At 40.0% G+C, this 16,883-nt stretch overlaps 1 protein-coding gene across 1 annotated transcript; it reads right to left on the bottom strand.

The window, feature by feature from the left end:
- Positions 1 to 14,969: 14,969 nt before the first annotated feature.
- Positions 14,970 to 16,457, bottom strand: rprml (reprimo-like). Its single transcript, XM_012872001.3, has one exon. The coding sequence runs from the start codon at positions 15,996 to 15,998 to the stop codon at positions 15,663 to 15,665; it is 336 nt and encodes a 111-aa protein (XP_012727455.1). The 5' UTR covers positions 15,999 to 16,457; the 3' UTR covers positions 14,970 to 15,662.
- Between the last annotated feature and the right edge of the window lie 426 nt (positions 16,458 to 16,883).

Here is a 16,883-nt window from a genome sequence, read left to right as displayed (position 1 = left end):
TTATTCTGCCTCTACAGGACTGACAGCTAGGTAGAGGCAGAGGAGGAATATAGTTTTCAGACAGATACTCAGATATTTTTTATCTGAAACTCATCTCCGCCAAGTTTCTTTCTCACATATTGGATCATTAAACCAATAATGTTCTCCTACTGTTCCTGTAATAGGGGTGGGCCAAGCAGAAAACTCTACATATACCCATGTTAGAAAAGTACAACATCTGCACTTTTTTTTACCATGATTTAATCCTGGTTAGACTGCTTTGTGATAGTGTTTTAGTGTTGTGATAAAATGCATTCAGCTTAATTTCCTACCTAAAACAGTTATGTGGGAAACAACCCAAATTACAATGGTATCAAACATGTAATGGATGACATGACCCGTCTCAGAGAAATGTGTATTTCGGTGTTGTTATTGTTGATTTTGTTGCCAATTTACTGTGACTTTTTAATCGTTCAGGCGTGAAAAAGTTCTGAAGTTCAACATATAAACTATTATTGTTTCAATGTATTGTAAAAAAAAAAAAATCTTCAAAAACAACTGTTTGTAAATCTTTAGACCCGCTTGTTAAAAAGACAACTTTGAAAGCTTCTTCAGTTGAATGTATGAAAAATTGTTTGACAAACATAAAGTAGTACTGTAACGCCAGCTGGGTGATCCAACCTATGATACTTTGTGTGAATTAGAGACACAACCTCTGATCACTGAACCCCAACTGCATTTATTTTCATGTAAATAAACAAATTCATGAGAGCAAGTCTGGATAAAGAAATCGTAAAATTAACGTTTGTACCTCAAAGCAGCACCGTGTAAGTTTTGACCCACAAAATAGCTTTATGTTAGATATATTAAAAGATTTTTCAGGTCAACATAAAGCACGTATCGATGCTCTATGCGGCAAAGTGTCTAATTTTGCGACAGCGCAGTGTTGTCAGTGGCCTTCAGGGGGCCTAAGTCTAAAAAAATTACAAGTCTAGCGCCTCTAGTGGCTAAACGTAACACGGCACTGCTTTTAAATGGGATAATATAATCATACCAGTCCCTTAAGTTTTTCAAAGATTTGGAGGATGAACTGAGACAATAGCCTCTGATGACATATATTAATGGAGATTGATAAAAGAAATATAACATTTAATAACAATTAAAAAACACATGGTTACAGTAAATTTGGGGTTGTGGCTTTTTAATCTGTAAGTGGAAGGAACTGTCCTAATGGGGGAGAAAAACAGACAGTAAGGGAGCAAGGACAAAAACGTGTGCAAAACAAGTTCAGGTTTCTTGGCACTTTGTTAATCTCAGTAATAACCTATGCTGATACACATTCGTATCATCTATTCCCCAAATTCTTCTCCATAGCAAAAACAAATAACATCATCTTGCTTTACTATCAGTTTATCCTGTAACCAAGCAGCTGCATTGTTACGAAGGTGAGGATGTAACTTAGTTTGATTGCAATGCTGGCTTTTAGAAGCTTTGAGATATCCAAAGATGTTAATTGTGTCTTTGAATCGTTTTCAAGGTGAATTTTCTGTCGTAGCTTGAGAATGTGATGAGGGATGGTGGTATGGGGGATGTCTTGTACTGATGAGATGGAACCTATTTTCACAGGGATGTAACGATGCTATTCGTTATTTCTAAAACCTAAAATAACATCTGATCCATTCTTAGAAGTGTTGGTAAATCTTTTATGAATACGTTGTCAGAGAGAAAGTAGACGACACACAGGGTTTGTGGTTTTCAAATCAAAACTGGATAGTTCAGCAGCATTCATCTTGATTTCTCATCTGCGGTTAACCAATTGAAACACAACCGCCAGTCTGAGAAACAACCCAGTTTCACTTTGGGTGCGTGTTCAAGCCCCCTATTATTGACACCAAAAGTTAAGCATAGTCTGATTATAGGTGCAGCTCCAAGCAACATAACAAGTAGAAGAGTTTCACCAGGGGTATCTTTGTGTAAGCATATGATTATCAAGACAGAAAAAAAGAAAGACATTTTGCAAAACTCTAAAAGGAATGCTTTAGAAATACAGCTTGCTACTTACAATAAACTTAAAAAAAAAACACTTTATTGCATCTCTGGCTGTCTAAAAGACAATAAATTCTACTGCAACCTTGAAAACCTTGCATATAGTAGGTATGTATAGTAGATGATGCTTCTGTCAGATCTTGTGATTTCTTCCCTTTGTACGTAAGACAAAACCTTCAGACACAGCTCATTTGTAATAGATATAATCTTTTTAGCCTGTAACTTCTCTCCTCCGCTTGTTCTTTTACAGAATTATAAGCAGACAACCCAAGTTTTTCCTGAGTCTGTCCATTCGTTTGAACAAACATTAGGTAAAAAAGACAGATTTTAGTGAAAAGGTGTCTAAAAAGCCTGGAGAACCACGTGTCAGTGCCCCTTCAAGACGGGAACACACGGTGAATCAGACACACTACACAGACATTAGGAATAGTTTATGACTTTTTCACAGCGGATAGTTGCAAGGAGAAAATACAATAACACAACTCATTTTAGAGGTAGAGAGAGGAGGTCCATCATAAGATGCTTCTATTTCAATAAATCAAATTTAAAGCCCGTGGCCTAAACTGTCTAGTATCAGCTTGATGATGTAGTTGTTTGCACTTCACAACGGTGTGTAGTGATGTTGCACAAATAAAGTGTTGGTCACAGGGTGAACTCGCTCCATATAGGTTGATTTATTCACACACCAGAGGCGGTGAAATTAAAGCTGCGCTCTGCGGTCCCTTCTCAGCCGATCTAATAGCTTTAACCACATTAGTTGTACGTTTAGCTGAAAAACCCCCCTGAAAAAAACAAATGGCACGCCATCGCTGTTGTTCTCAACTTGTTGCACTTTTCTTTTTTGTTCTTTTACTCGTCGCTGGTTCTGGTTCTGGTTCTGGTTCTTTGACTTTAACAGAAAGATAGCAAATCACAAGTTAAATCCCTTCACAGTTTGTGTGTGACTCTGACTCCCAGCACTCCCCGCTTTTGCCCCTCACCCCCTGCGGCATCAGCTCAAGAACATGGCCATTACCTTTTTCCCGTTCCCATGGCAACACAGCCCCGCAGCCCTTATATGGGGTACCAGTGTGTGTATATGTGTGTGAGTATGTGTGTGTGTGTGTGCATTCTGAATCACATGTGACTACATGTGCATGCGAAGTTGGGGTTTGTTCAGATAGCATCGCCGGAGAGTTGGGCCGTTTCTTTAAGGTTTATCGTCCCCCCCCCTCCCTCCATTTGCCACCTGTCACTGATGAATTTGCAGAGTCTAATGAGACACCCAGCTAAACAGAGGATCTTTGAAGTTTTCGGTAAAGAATCGCAAACACGTCGCGGTCCGATTTCTGACCGAGCTCTGCAGCAAACGCTGTGATCAGGGACGAGCAGACGGTTTGGAAAGTCTTTGTGCTTCCTCACCAGGAGCCATCTAATGTCACCGCAACCCCCTTCGGGAGGCAGAAGTCTTGAAGCCTGCTCACAGGCGGTGTTCTGCAATGCTGGATGTAGCAAAAAAAAAAAAAAAAAAAAAAAAAAAAAGATAAAAGAGATGAGCTGACAAGAGTGACACTACAGAAGCAAAATGGACTGAAGGACAGGGCAGAGAGGGTGAATGTTACTCTGTCTTTAGTGGTCCACTGTCTGCCATGTAAAAAAGGGAGTCAGAGACGTGATGGGCGATAAGGCTTTGAGAACGTCTCCTCTGACTCTCTTCTTTTCCCCTTGTCTCCTGTAGGAGCTGGACAGACTGACAGACCCACCTGCTTCCATTGCTGTGGGCAAGCTTTCTTCTGTATTTTGCCTACCACCAAGTGAACTAATTAACATCTCTATGTGCACAGCCAGAATTGATTAATTTCATATATACTTGCCAGCCAGGCACAAGTAACCTGCATTATTTTTTTCCCCCCAGTTCTAAGCGTAAGTGATTGGCGAGGAGCATTAAGGGCGAGTGAAAGGGTTTGTAATGATGCTGTAAAACAGCGCACCATCTGATTTTCAGTGGAAATCAATGAGATGAGACACCCACTGTCCCTGTGGGATGACATAGCCATTACAGAAAAAAAACATTTTAATCCAATTCGCCTCAAACGGAATGAACTCCAGCTCTTCTGGGTCTTTACTTTGTGTTTATTGTAGGTTTGATTAGTCCCGTGATGATCTCTTCCATCTAAAGGAGCCAAGCTGGTGTCTGTGCCATCAATCTTATCGGCTCCTCCTCTCTCGAGGGGGCAGACTTAATCAGACACAACCTGTTCTGAGTCCACGTTCTCTATTTTGATCCGATCCCCTCCCTCGCGAGCGGACATGTGAGTCCACGCTAACCGGATCTGAGCTGGTATAACAGGATGCAGGACTGATCCATGCAGGATCTTTAATGTTCAACATCCTGCTGAGAATTAGATTTAACCTGACTGCAGAAGGTCTACACAGACAGAGAACCATAACTTTATTAGTCTTCCTTTGAAAGTTTCCTCCAGGTTGGAGGCTCATTTGATGATTTAATTCTGAGTAGTTTATGACCTCCTCAGCGAGGAGAGGCGCACAGAGGTAAGAAGATGTCTTTATCAATTCGCAGTCACAGCAGTTATCAGATTGTTTGACCACCTGTGCAGCTAAAGATCACACTAGCAAGGTTTTTTTTCTCTATTTTTGTTTCATTGCAGGCATCTGTTCAGATGGATCCAATTAGGGTCTTTTCACAAAGAGGCACATTATCAAGCAAACCTGAGGCCACCAAGGATTTATTTGCATATTGTTTGTTATAATTCATACAAAGCACTCTAAGGGTGGAATTCAAAGCAAATAGCCACAGGTGCATTGACTATTAAACAATAATGGGCTATAATAAATAAACTGCAGGGGAAAGAACTGTGAATTTCCAATGCAGGTTTTCACCGAAATACATTTAAAAAAGCCTGCAACAAATAATAAAAAAAACTGTTAAGTCCAAAAAGTGAACAACTGTCCTAACTGATGTCAACAGACCTTATACCGACTAACACTAGATGGCGAGAAATATAATTAACAACTAGGTTTGACACAAAGAAACGATTTTCAAGGTCATAATTTGGCTCTAAAAAGACAATAAACATTATCCCAGGACTTTGGACAGATTCATAAAAGGACTTTCAAGCTTTTCCATCCTGTCTGAAAGATTATTTTCTTCGAGGAATACAACACAGATGTGAGATAATTATGACAAAGATTAGACAGAGCCAGCATTCCCTATGTTTGAGTCAGAATATGTCTGATGATCTACAAGCTATGATGAACACTAACTTAGATGTCCAGACATGATGATCCTCTTTAAAATGGCGGGACTCTTTTATACTTTTGTCTGACATTTTACATCAGATTGATTTTTTTGCACGTTTGCCACTTGTAAACAACATCTGCTAATCATGTGACGTGCTAGAGCAACATTCTTACAAATTCTGTGTCATATAGATTAAACACTCAGCAAAGTGGGGGACTTTACCCTATGAGTTGTGCGTGACTTAATCAGCTGATGCGTTCAAAATGCTCCCTCGTTTGCTTGCCACACTGCATCTTTTTTTCATATTTGTAGTTTATAATGTAGCTTAAATCCTGTTTCACGTTGAGACATGGAGCTAACTGGTTTGACTGGACCCATTGTGAGTCTAATTGCTCCGGCCTCACTCTTTACAGTTGTAGCAAATAATATCCCAGCTGATGAAAATTGGAATTTCAGGTTATCAGAAAACTGAAGTATGTGGAAAAAGTAATTTCCTACAATAACCCACATTTTTTGGGTCAAAGTTATCAGCTACTCTAGGGCCTGTTTATTGCTAAACTGTTGATCACGCCATTCTATTAGACAGCCTAAAAACTGGGTCGACCATTTTGGTACAACACTCCACTAGTTTAAATCCTACTTCAAGGACAGGGAATTATTTTGTGTCAGTAGGTAACTTTACATCAAGACAAAAAATAAATCACATTTATTCAGTATCTATTCAATATCTACATGCTCCCTCTAGCTCAGATCATAAACAACAACATCAGTTACCATCAATATGCAGACGACACACCACTCTACATCACCATGTCACCAGGTGACTATGAACCCATTCAAGTGCTGAGTAAATGCTTAGAAGTAATGCATGGATGTGCCAAAATGTACCACGGTTGATAAAAAAAAACAAAAACTGAAATAATAATTTTTTGGACCAGCGGAGATGCAATCAAGAGTTAACACAGAACGCTGCTGCCCGCGTCCTCACTAAGACTAAGAAAGTAGAGCACATGACCCCAGTTCTAAAGTCCTTGTACTGGCTCCCTGTATCTCAGAGAATATACTTTAAAATACTTCTGTTAGTCTATAAAACACTGAATGGTTTAGCACCTAAATGTATCACAGACTTGTTATCAGTGCATCAACACTCCAGACCACTAAGGTCTTCTGGCTCAAATCTACTTTACCCAGAACCTGAACCAAACACAGAGAAGCAGCATTTAGTTCTTATGCTCTACTTGTCTGGAACAAACTTCCAGAAACTGTAAAAGTGCTGAAAGCCTGAGTTCCTTTAAATCAAACTTAAAAATCAATTTGTTCAGAGTTGCCTTTGAATGTTAATGTTGAAGTTTGTTGTCCAACTTGTCTTACATCTTAACCCACTGCTACTACTCCAGTGCAATGTGCTTTCCGCTGTAATGTTTTCTTATATTCTGTTCATGAATTTTCTTGTTATTGAAATGTGCTACAAATAAACTTGCCTTGCCTCGCTAGAACAGTGCAATCCACTGTCTGACAACATGAAGCAGGCTACATGATCTTAAAAGGCAAAACATCATGCCCTTATAGAAGAAAATTCAAAAACACATGCAAATGACACCTATTGGTCTGGAAAGCTTAATTAAGTTTTATTTAAGGTATTGGGACACCAGCGAACAACAGTGAGAGCTATTATCCACAAATGGAGAAAAACATGGAAGTGTAATGTTCTGTTCTGGTTTATGTTATTATTTTGGTTAAAGTTAGTTTTCCTGTCTTGGATTAGTTTGTATGTTACTTTGGTTCAGTATTTCGTCTAGTTCAGTTCTGTCCTGTTTCCTGCCACTTGTCCTGTCACTCTTTCAGCCACTTATTCTCCTTCTGATTAGTTCCACCTGTTGTGTTTAATTAGCTCTCCCTCTCTCCTTTGTTATCCTGCCTATTTATACCTGCCTCAGTTCTCTGCTCCCTGCCAGAACGTCACATATGTGTTGCTTTCCTCATTCACCTGTCCGGTAAGAGTTTCCCAGCATTCTTGTTATCTGCCAGTCTGATTTCTTGTCCTTATCCCATTGCCTATTTTTTGAGTCTGCCCAGTTCGTCTATTTTTGTTTTTGCCCTCCTTGGATGGTTTTCTCTGTACCTGGCTGTGGATTGTTTTCTGTATACCTGCCTGATCCTCCCTCGTCATCACTCCAATAAATCCTGTGAAGCATAGAACTCTAGTGTCTGGCTGAATACCGGGTTCATCTTCTGATCACAAATCATTACAGGAAGTGGTGAACCTTCTCAGGAGTCCCTTCCCAAAATTATTCCAAGAGCTCATCTCTGACTCATCCAGGAGGTCACAAAACCTAAAAACAACGTCTAAAGCACTGTAGACCTTGTGAGCTAAGTTTAGATCCGTGTATATGATTAAATAATAAAAAAAGAGTCTGAGCTAATATAGCACCTATAGGAAAGCTGTGATTTGGGACGTGTTCTCTGGTCTGATAAGACAAAATGGAAAATTTGGGATAGGCATGGTCAGGTTACGGCTGCATATTGCCCAGCAGCAGGAGGCAACATGGGTTTATTGGCTTGTGCAAGCCTGTGCTGTCAAAGAAAAACACAGATAAACAGATAAAAGCCAGCAAGAGAGGAAGGGACAGAAGTACCGGAGCGAGACCACACTGACAGCTGAACTGGGACTGAGACTGAGACTGAGACTGGACAGGAAGCGGAGGATGGGGGGCACAAAAACATAACCATGCTACCCCAAAAACTGGAAATATCCTTTGGATGGGATGTTCCTGGCAGCACGGCGGCCTAATAAAATAAACAACAGTTGCACGGACAGCACAGACACGTTTTGTGGGAGTGAAACGATGTAGATATAACATTTTGTGGAGGAAACACATTAATTAGGGTGAGGATTCGTCCATGCATGAGTGCCAAATGTACAATGCCTCCATGCTGTGGGAAGAATGAGAAAAACTTGTTTGTTTTCTCCTCTGCCAGAACATAATGGATTTGTTTAAAATTTAATGAGCTTGCTGCCGAATCGGACGAAGATGAAAAAGATGCGTGTGCATCCGTGCGGTCAGGGTTTCACAGATCCTCCGATGTAGCATGAGTTAAAATTTGCTCCATCTGACGCCTGTTACCAGCTCATACCTCTCTGTAACGTTTCTTTGTGAGCAGACCGCAGGAATAAAGGAGTTTTTTTAAATCCTCCCGTGTGAGATATGAGATACCATTTCCATCCCTCAACTACACTGCGTGCATTGTTATGGCTCCCTCCTTTGAATACAGCACAACCCATTAGAAATAGATTGAATGGTGCTGAGAAAGGCCATTTCATCCTTTCGGGACCTTCCTGAGAATAGACAGCAGGTCCTTTGTGTGTCTTGCGCTCTGATCGAAAATACTGAGGGAATTAAAAACGTTTGTGTCCAAAGTGTTTTCTGATTTGATGGCAGGGATCATTCGATGTATTAAACACACAAAAAAAAGTATTCACAAGGGGATGTCATCCATTTGTGACAGAAAAAAAAAAACCCAAAACAAAGACAGGTTTCAAACAGAGCTGTCTAAATTGTTTTTCTAAATGCCATTCCCGGTTTAATCGCCATCGTTTTGCTCATGATTTAATGGCTGTTCGTTATTTCCTGCAAGGACTCTATAAAAAGGTCACCGGTGACACTTGTTAAGACAGATGCAGAGTTACAGTACGGAGTCAGATCCCGGAACGCTGCATACCTGCAAAAGAGAAAAAAGAAGAAAAAAAATGCACAGCTGATGTAGACAACATGGCAAACGTGGCGTTCCAGCACATTACCATTTACCATTAGAGGAAAAGAGTGACAGTGGCTAGTGCGCCGCACTGTCTCCTTGACATATGTCTGAATCCTACTGGGTAAAGGCGGTTCACAGGTGTGGGCCAGAGGATGAATATTTCAACTGACACGCAGCTAAGTCAAGAAACGACACGTTCACGTGAGAAAGAAGCAACGCTTTCACAGAGCATTCACGGATGGCGTGCAACTTTTCCAATAGACACGTCATGTAGACTAAATGGAGAACTCTAATGGCCTCAGTAATATGGTAGACTAATGGATTTATCAACATGCAGCAGATCATCATTAAAATCATGTCAACATGTAAAGTGTGGGGTCTTTATTTAGAACATTGGCTCAGAAGGTGGCCTTATCCCTTCACTTAATGCCAAGAAGCGGCAAATTAACATGCAAACTCTGTGAAGCTCATTAGGCTGGCCGGCAGTAGCATTTAATGATGACTTGGTAATGATTTTGAAATGCTGAATGTGTCGACCTGTTGCTCCTTCAAAGTGGACTATTGCTGGTCTAACATTTTAAATCATAAATGCGGATATATTTCTGATTAGGTTTTATTTTGAAGCCACATTAAACAGAATTTTATTATTTGGGTAATTTGAATTCCCTGCTTAGTGAAACAGCATGAGTTTTTTAATTTTGTGCTTGCTTTAATTCTGGCACAAAAGGGAGATATTCTCTAAACGTACTCTGGTACTCTGCTTAAAAATTAGACTTGCAAATCAGTTTAAGTGTGGCTAAACTCAAGGGAAGTCAACCTGGACTAGAGATGAGCAGTGGTGTAGTTATAGTTGCTTGGATTAGGATTTCAGTTTTGGTTTTCTCTTGTCTTTCTGTTATTCTCTTTACATTTTTATATTTTGTGTTTGAGGTCCCTTTCTTTGAAATTTTGTTTCAATATGTTTTTATCTTTCACTTTTTTCTCCCGGCTTTTCTCCTTGGAAGTGAATCCTCTCCGCGTCCGATTCTTTCCTTCCCTCACAAAAATAAAGGTTTTGATTCTCATTTTTCAGTTTCCTGTCATTTTCTCTTTTCAAACAAATGATCTCTTTCTGATCAAATAATGTTCACATACCAACATTCTCTTATTTATCTAAATGTATTTTCTTTATCAGGCACGCCTCCTGAGCTCTGATTCTGGTCAATGATATCTTGGTCAAGGACATCTATTGCACCCAAAAGTGAAATTTGTGGCAATAAGCACTGGTATTTTCTACAGAATGTAATTTTCTAATTCTAGAGTACATGCTGGTATGTATATGAAATAATTATTTATTTAATAAGCAGATACCGGAACACAGAACAGACAAATTGCCTTGGAGAAGTATCCTCACTGATTTGTATTTATTTATTTATCTATTTAATCTCTCTTATATGTTTCAAATAATCAAAGAAAATTAAATGTCACACAAAGATGAAACGAAAATTCACAAATTCCCCCTTTTTTTTTTTACATTAAGATAGAAAAGGTCTTCTTGCCTCATGGGCAAAAGAAATTGTCGTCTAAACCTCGTTGTGCCCCATTAGCAGCAACAAGTGCCATCAAGTGTTAACCGTAACTGGAGCACTCTTCTGTAAAACATTGGTTTATTTCAAATACACGGGGGGAGGGGGGGGGGGGGTTGGGCTTTAAGAAGAGGTGGACGGCGAACCCCACACATCATCATCTTTCACTTGCTTCCAACAGCGTAAAACACATGGTTGTGGCAGTGTGATGGACGCTGCTTCGTCGCCTCAGGACCAATGCAAACTGCTGAATTCTGTTCTTTCTCAGAAAGTCCTGAAGAAGAATGTGATCCAATTCACTCCAGCAGGTCTGCATGTCTAAAAAAAAAAACTGAATAAATGCTTTGGCGGGGCATGGTAAAAGAAAATGTCTTACAGATCGGATTGAGTTGCTGTTGCGCAACCTTTCATGCACAAAAAGTGAATTCAATGAGTTCACTGACCTTAACTGGTGGAAGTGAAGGCCTCCTATGCTTATGACCTCCTTGACGAGTCATTGATGAGCTGTTGGTGCAATTCTGCTTGTGTGGCCATGTTCCACGTTTTCTACATCTGAGGATTATGATTCTCATTCAATCAGTGGCGTCCCAGAGCCTTGGAAATGCTTCTTTAACTCTGTCCAGATGGATATTTGTCATGACTTGGTTGCTTATCGGTGTCTGTGAGTATCTATAAGGAAGGACGTGTTGCTTTTACAGATTTTACAGCCGTCTTCATGTGGTCAGACATATCCAAGTTTCATTGACGTCTTGATTCCACGAGTCCGACAGTAATAAGGCCTGGGTGTGGTCAGGGGAACTCAGCGTCATAAAAATGTGGTTGATCACATTTCAGTCATAATTCAGTAAAGGGAATTTTTACTTTTTCACATGGGCCACACGAGTTTGGATAGTTTTATGAGGCAGCCAACTCATCAGAGACTCTCTGGATCAAACCTTCATTTGTTTGACTAGTTTTTTTAATATTAATATCAATAGTATAGAACAGATTTCCTGTATTGTCCCACAGGAGGAAACATCAGTAGCAAAATGAAAGGCAAAAGGAAGCAAGCAGATACACACAAGGGTACAAAATACATACAAAAAAAAGAGAGATTGTACTGTAATGGCAAATTTACTACACAATAAAAATAATACTTGACAGTCATTAAAGATTACCATGTAGGGTGATACGAATCGATGTCCAAACATGCATGCATATTTGTTCATAAGTAAACAACAACAGACTGTTTACGGTGTTATGAAATCTAACACTGTCAGGATCCCCAGGGGTTTGATTACTTATTGTAGCTCCCTGGGGATCCTGCGGCCTGTTTAGTAAAGTTTATCCTTATATCCTTGTTTCTGTCATTAGTCTAGCTTTGTGATCAGTGTTTAAGTTAGTGGTTTAATGTGTTAGTCAGCTTTTGGTCATTATTATTTTAGTAGTTCTGTTACATTTTGCCTTTCTGCCTGGTCCTCCTTAGTTTAGTTAGGTTATTCCTTCATCTCTGGCCATTCTTCATGTTTCCTTTAGATCCAATTCTTCCTCTGCCCCTTCCAGCTCACTGCCCTCCTTTCTCTCTGCTTAATTACCTTTTATTCCTCTCACCTGTGTTAATTTTCTACAACCGCTGCACCTCTCGTCTATATATTCAGTCAGCTCAGCCATAACCAGTTGTCAGGTCCTCCGTGAATCTACTCAGTTCTGGTCTCATCTTTGCCGTGTTCCTGGTTCCTGTATCCCCATCATCCTGTAAGCCTACTGATGTACTTAATAAATCACCACTATTGAACATGTGACTCCCAAACTCTTGACTGTGCTTCGGTCTGACTCCAAAAAAAGCCCTGACAAGTGCAAGTACCCGGTTCGATCCCCACGGCCGGCACTCTGGGTCCCTGAGCAAGATCCTAAACCCCAGATTGCTCCCCAGGCGCCGCACATGGCAGCCCACTGCTCCCCAAGGGTGATGGGTTAAAAGCAGAGAACAAATTTCGTTGTAATGTATGTTTCAATGTATGTTTCAATGACATAAAGATGATATATATATATATATATATATATATATATATATATATATATATATATATATATATATATATATATATATATACATATATGTCTAAAATCTGTGAGTAATGCATCTATATAATGTGTTTGCCTTAGATAATTGGGTTACTGAAACTAAATGATGTCTTGACAAAATTCCACTCTATTAAGTAACTGTATTTGTTGCAACCCGGAAATGTTTTATTTAGATTATTGTAACTTCTTAGGTGAAGGCTAGAACACTGTGACATAAAATAATTTTATTTAGTATATTTTGTTTAGCTACAAACTAAACAGGATGTTTAAAAAATCCTGCATAGCCATTATTAGTTGTTCAGGCACAGAAGTTCTAGAAAATTACCAGTTTACACATTACAGCATCGGTAGAAAGCTATGAAAGAAAAAAGGTGGCAAAGGTCTGTAACATGTAATGTGCATCTGTGTGTGCATCCATCACGGGCTGTTCCACTGAGGATATTTTGGAGAAAAAAAATAGCAACTTGGGGGTAAATAAAGCTGCCAAACAGAAGACCGGGTCGTGTTTCGTGAGCACTACACACACACACATATATATATATTCTTCTTCCGGAGGCATTTTGGTGCAGACTTATGCAGTGTCAGTCTGTTGACTTCAACCTGTGTTAATACAAGAGAACTTCGACCCACTGACAACACTAAAACAATGTGCATGCCACCCCAAGTCTCTTAAAGTCAGTCCTCCAGATCCTTCAGGCCTTCATGACTGCACGCCCGAGAGAATCTAAACTCACACTGGGGACCGCATTGTCTCGCCGCCTGGCTTGTTGTTTAGAGCTGTGATAAAATATACTCTCTTTGAAACCGCATCCAAGCTTCACTGTTTCAAGCAAGCATTTGTCTTCAAGGTTGCCAGCTTTATTGTTTCCAAGAAGTATTCATTAGTGTATGGGCACAGGACCAGATGGGAGAAAAAAAAAACTTTAGCCTAATCTTCCCCAAAGGGTTACATTACAGGCTTTGGAAGAAAAGATCCAACACAAACCAACCACATATGAACTGTTTTTCACTTCTGAAGTGATCAAAAAACTACAGACACGCACAAAAATACCCTACCTTAAAACTTTATCATTTTACTTCACTACATCTAATAATAAACGTGATGAGGAAGTGTATTTTTTCTGAGAACTTTTTTTAAAAAGTTGCCAGTCCGTTGAACACCGGCGTCCTGTACAAGCATGAATGGGCAGGTGTGTGAATGCATGGATGTGTTTGTGAGGATTCGTTTACCCCAGCTCTCCTGAGAGGTGCTGAATTAATAATGAGAACATTGGTTGCATCGGCGTGGCGGGTATGATGGAGAAGTAGGAAGATCACAGAGGAAAATCAGAACAGAAACGAAGACAAAAAAATGAACTGAAAGTCAATTCAAGGTGCAGTCATAGCCTAACAACTGACATTCACATCTTTGTCCCTTTATGCCTAAATTGTTATGTATGCCCACAGTATTTTTTTCCCCAATGTGCGTGACCGGACACAGGGCAATGTAACTCAAACATAAATGTGTCAGAGTCTATCAGATGTTTAGAGGGGATAATTATGTTGAAATGAGAAAGACTAACCAATTTTGTGTTCTTGTCTGCTGCTGGACATTCATCCACAAGTTCAAATTGCTTTTAGGTACACCTTACCCCGTTTTCCTTCAGAACTGCCGTAATTTTATTCAGCAAGGTGTCGGAAACCTTCCACAGAGACTCCGGTCCGTATTGACATGACAGCATCACACAGTCACTGCAGATCTGTCGGCAGCACACTCATGATGTGACTCTAGCAGTCTACCATTATAAGTTGCACATGAGCCATTATTAGAAGATGGAATGGATCCATGGCTGCATTTTGTTTATGCCAAGTTATGGTTCAACCATTTACATGTTGCAGCTAAAAAAAAAAAAAAATAAAAAAAAAAAACAGAAATACGTAGGGCAAGGCAGCTTTTTCAAACTATAATTGCCAAATTGTGGGCCTATATGAATTATTAGACCTGTGACCTCAACAAGGAATTTTGTCTACACTCCTAGTGCTCAGCTAGTTAGTTATGTACGTCGGTCTTGTAATGAGGTAAGGACTAAATAACTCTAAATAGAATCCAGGGTCCTTGTAACTGTGATTACACTTAAAAATCCTGATGTTTTCAAAAGGTTTGTGTTGTTATTACTATATTAATAAAAAGTTAAAAATGTAAATAATTATGTAGAAATACTTTAATATGGAAAAAAATAAATAGGCTATAAAAAAAACTTTAAATCAGAAGTTCCTGGTGCGCATTTTCTTTGAAAACACAATAACAAAATCAGTAACAGATGACGAGGCAGAACAAGTGAGTTTCAATATTTAATGGCATGCTGCTGTTTCAACGATTTAGTACAAAATATATCATGCAGCATCGGTCATTTCAAAAGTGCAAAACGTGTCAAAAAGTCACTTTACAGATCAGTCCGCGAGCATGCCAAACAGTTATACAATCACTTCATCAAGCTGTCACGGAGTTACTGTTTTTGTTTTTTCAAAAATACTCTACAAAATATCGATATTTTAAAGGGTTTTCACCCAATGAGACCAAGGAAAAAAATATTTTGTCTTGAAAAAATACCTACATCACGTCCACGTCTTACACTGGCAGGCGTGGAACGATGAGAAATAACCATGCTTGTAAATAGACGCTTGAATCAATACTTTTGAGAGAAGGGAGAGAACAAAACATGAGGTAACAGCTTGTAAACATTGTTGTTACTTTGTTCAAGTTGGCAATATTAGAACCACTTCATATATTTAAGGAATCGTTGTAAACGTGTAAACGACTGCCTGGAGTTTACGCACGAACTTTACGCACAAACATTGGTCGTTTAGGAATACTTTCCTGGTGTCATCTTTCGGAAGGAAATGTAAAGTTCTTTGCATATCGTTACTCTTGATACACATCAAGCTTCTTTGATGGGTACGTGCAGATGCAGATCCTAAAATCCGCGCCAGTTCCCCATTCAGGGTCTCCCGCAGCGCCTGAGCTCTGTCCTCTATCCGAGCCCAATCATGACAGTTTCCACGTCTTTGGAAGGTCTCCGGTCCTTTACCAGGAAGTTGATCATGCTTTCTGATTTGATCATCAGGTTGCAGCCGAGGAAAAAAATGCCGAACATCACGGTGAGCGACAGGACGCAAAGCACCGCGATCTGGACCACACGCATAACAAAGAGTTTGCGCTCATCCTGCAGCAGCACCAGGGACCCTCCGCCGTCACCGGTCGTCACGGTCTCTGAGCTGTTACTTGAGTATATCTCCAGAGCCCCAGCGAGGGTCTGGCTCCCATTAAACAGCGCGCCCTGGGTCAAGTTGAAAAGAGAAACATTCATGCTTCCTTGTGGGTTGTCAGCAGCAAAACACGGGACTCCACTTCAGTGGCGCAGAGTGTCGGAGCAGAACTTGGAGTCCAAGGAAGACGCAGGTTTCTGTGAATCTTCAAACAAAAACCAAGAGGAAGACGAAACTACACGCTTTCGAGCTCCAACTCGCCTGCCAGACATTGAGATAAGCTACTGCTTTCGTGCGTAACGACTGCCTCCACCTCGCCAAGCTGCCACGGTCGCATAGGGTCGCATCAGCTTCAAAGTAAGTTTTTTTTTTTTCAACTTAGTGCACGTTTTCTCATAATTTACACGAGTTTTTAAGACAGTGAGCAAAGATCGACCCAGTGTTTCTCTCCGGAGTATCAAGGTACTCCCTGTGCTCGCTGCCAGTGCTCCCTCTGTGGCGCGTTTTAAAGTGATGATGAGCTCCCCACGGAGCGCACCACCACCCCTCACCGCGGGAGAAGACAGGTGGGCTCCGATTTCTAGGTGTGTGTGTACGCGGGTAGTGAAAGAAATAAAGATCTCTCGCAGAATAACAAAACAATGCAAAATGAGACATAATTCAAAAGATGGTCCCCCTTATTGCATTTTATTTAAAAATGCCATGTATAAAATTATTTTTTAAACCATAAAATCAATGAAAAAATCTTTATTGCCAGTTCAGCAATCAAAACATTCTTATAAATCTTGACCAGCTTTCAAAAAATGTGGACAGTTTATCTTTGGTGACGAGTCTTTGACGAGTCTCTGTGCCATCACCCCAATCTTCAACTCCCTCCACATATTCTCCATCATATTCAGTCAGGACTAGCTGGGCCTCTGCAAAAGTATTACTATTACTAATATAAATATTACTTTCAGTCAAAAGAGACATGCTAGTGAAATTAA

The sequence above is a fragment of the Fundulus heteroclitus genome, chromosome 16, assembly GCF_011125445.2.
Source record: "Fundulus heteroclitus isolate FHET01 chromosome 16, MU-UCD_Fhet_4.1, whole genome shotgun sequence".
Classification (NCBI taxonomy): domain Eukaryota; kingdom Metazoa; phylum Chordata; class Actinopteri; order Cyprinodontiformes; family Fundulidae; genus Fundulus; species Fundulus heteroclitus.
Note: the sequence above shows the minus strand (reverse complement) of the source record. Positions and strands in the feature narration are given on the sequence as shown.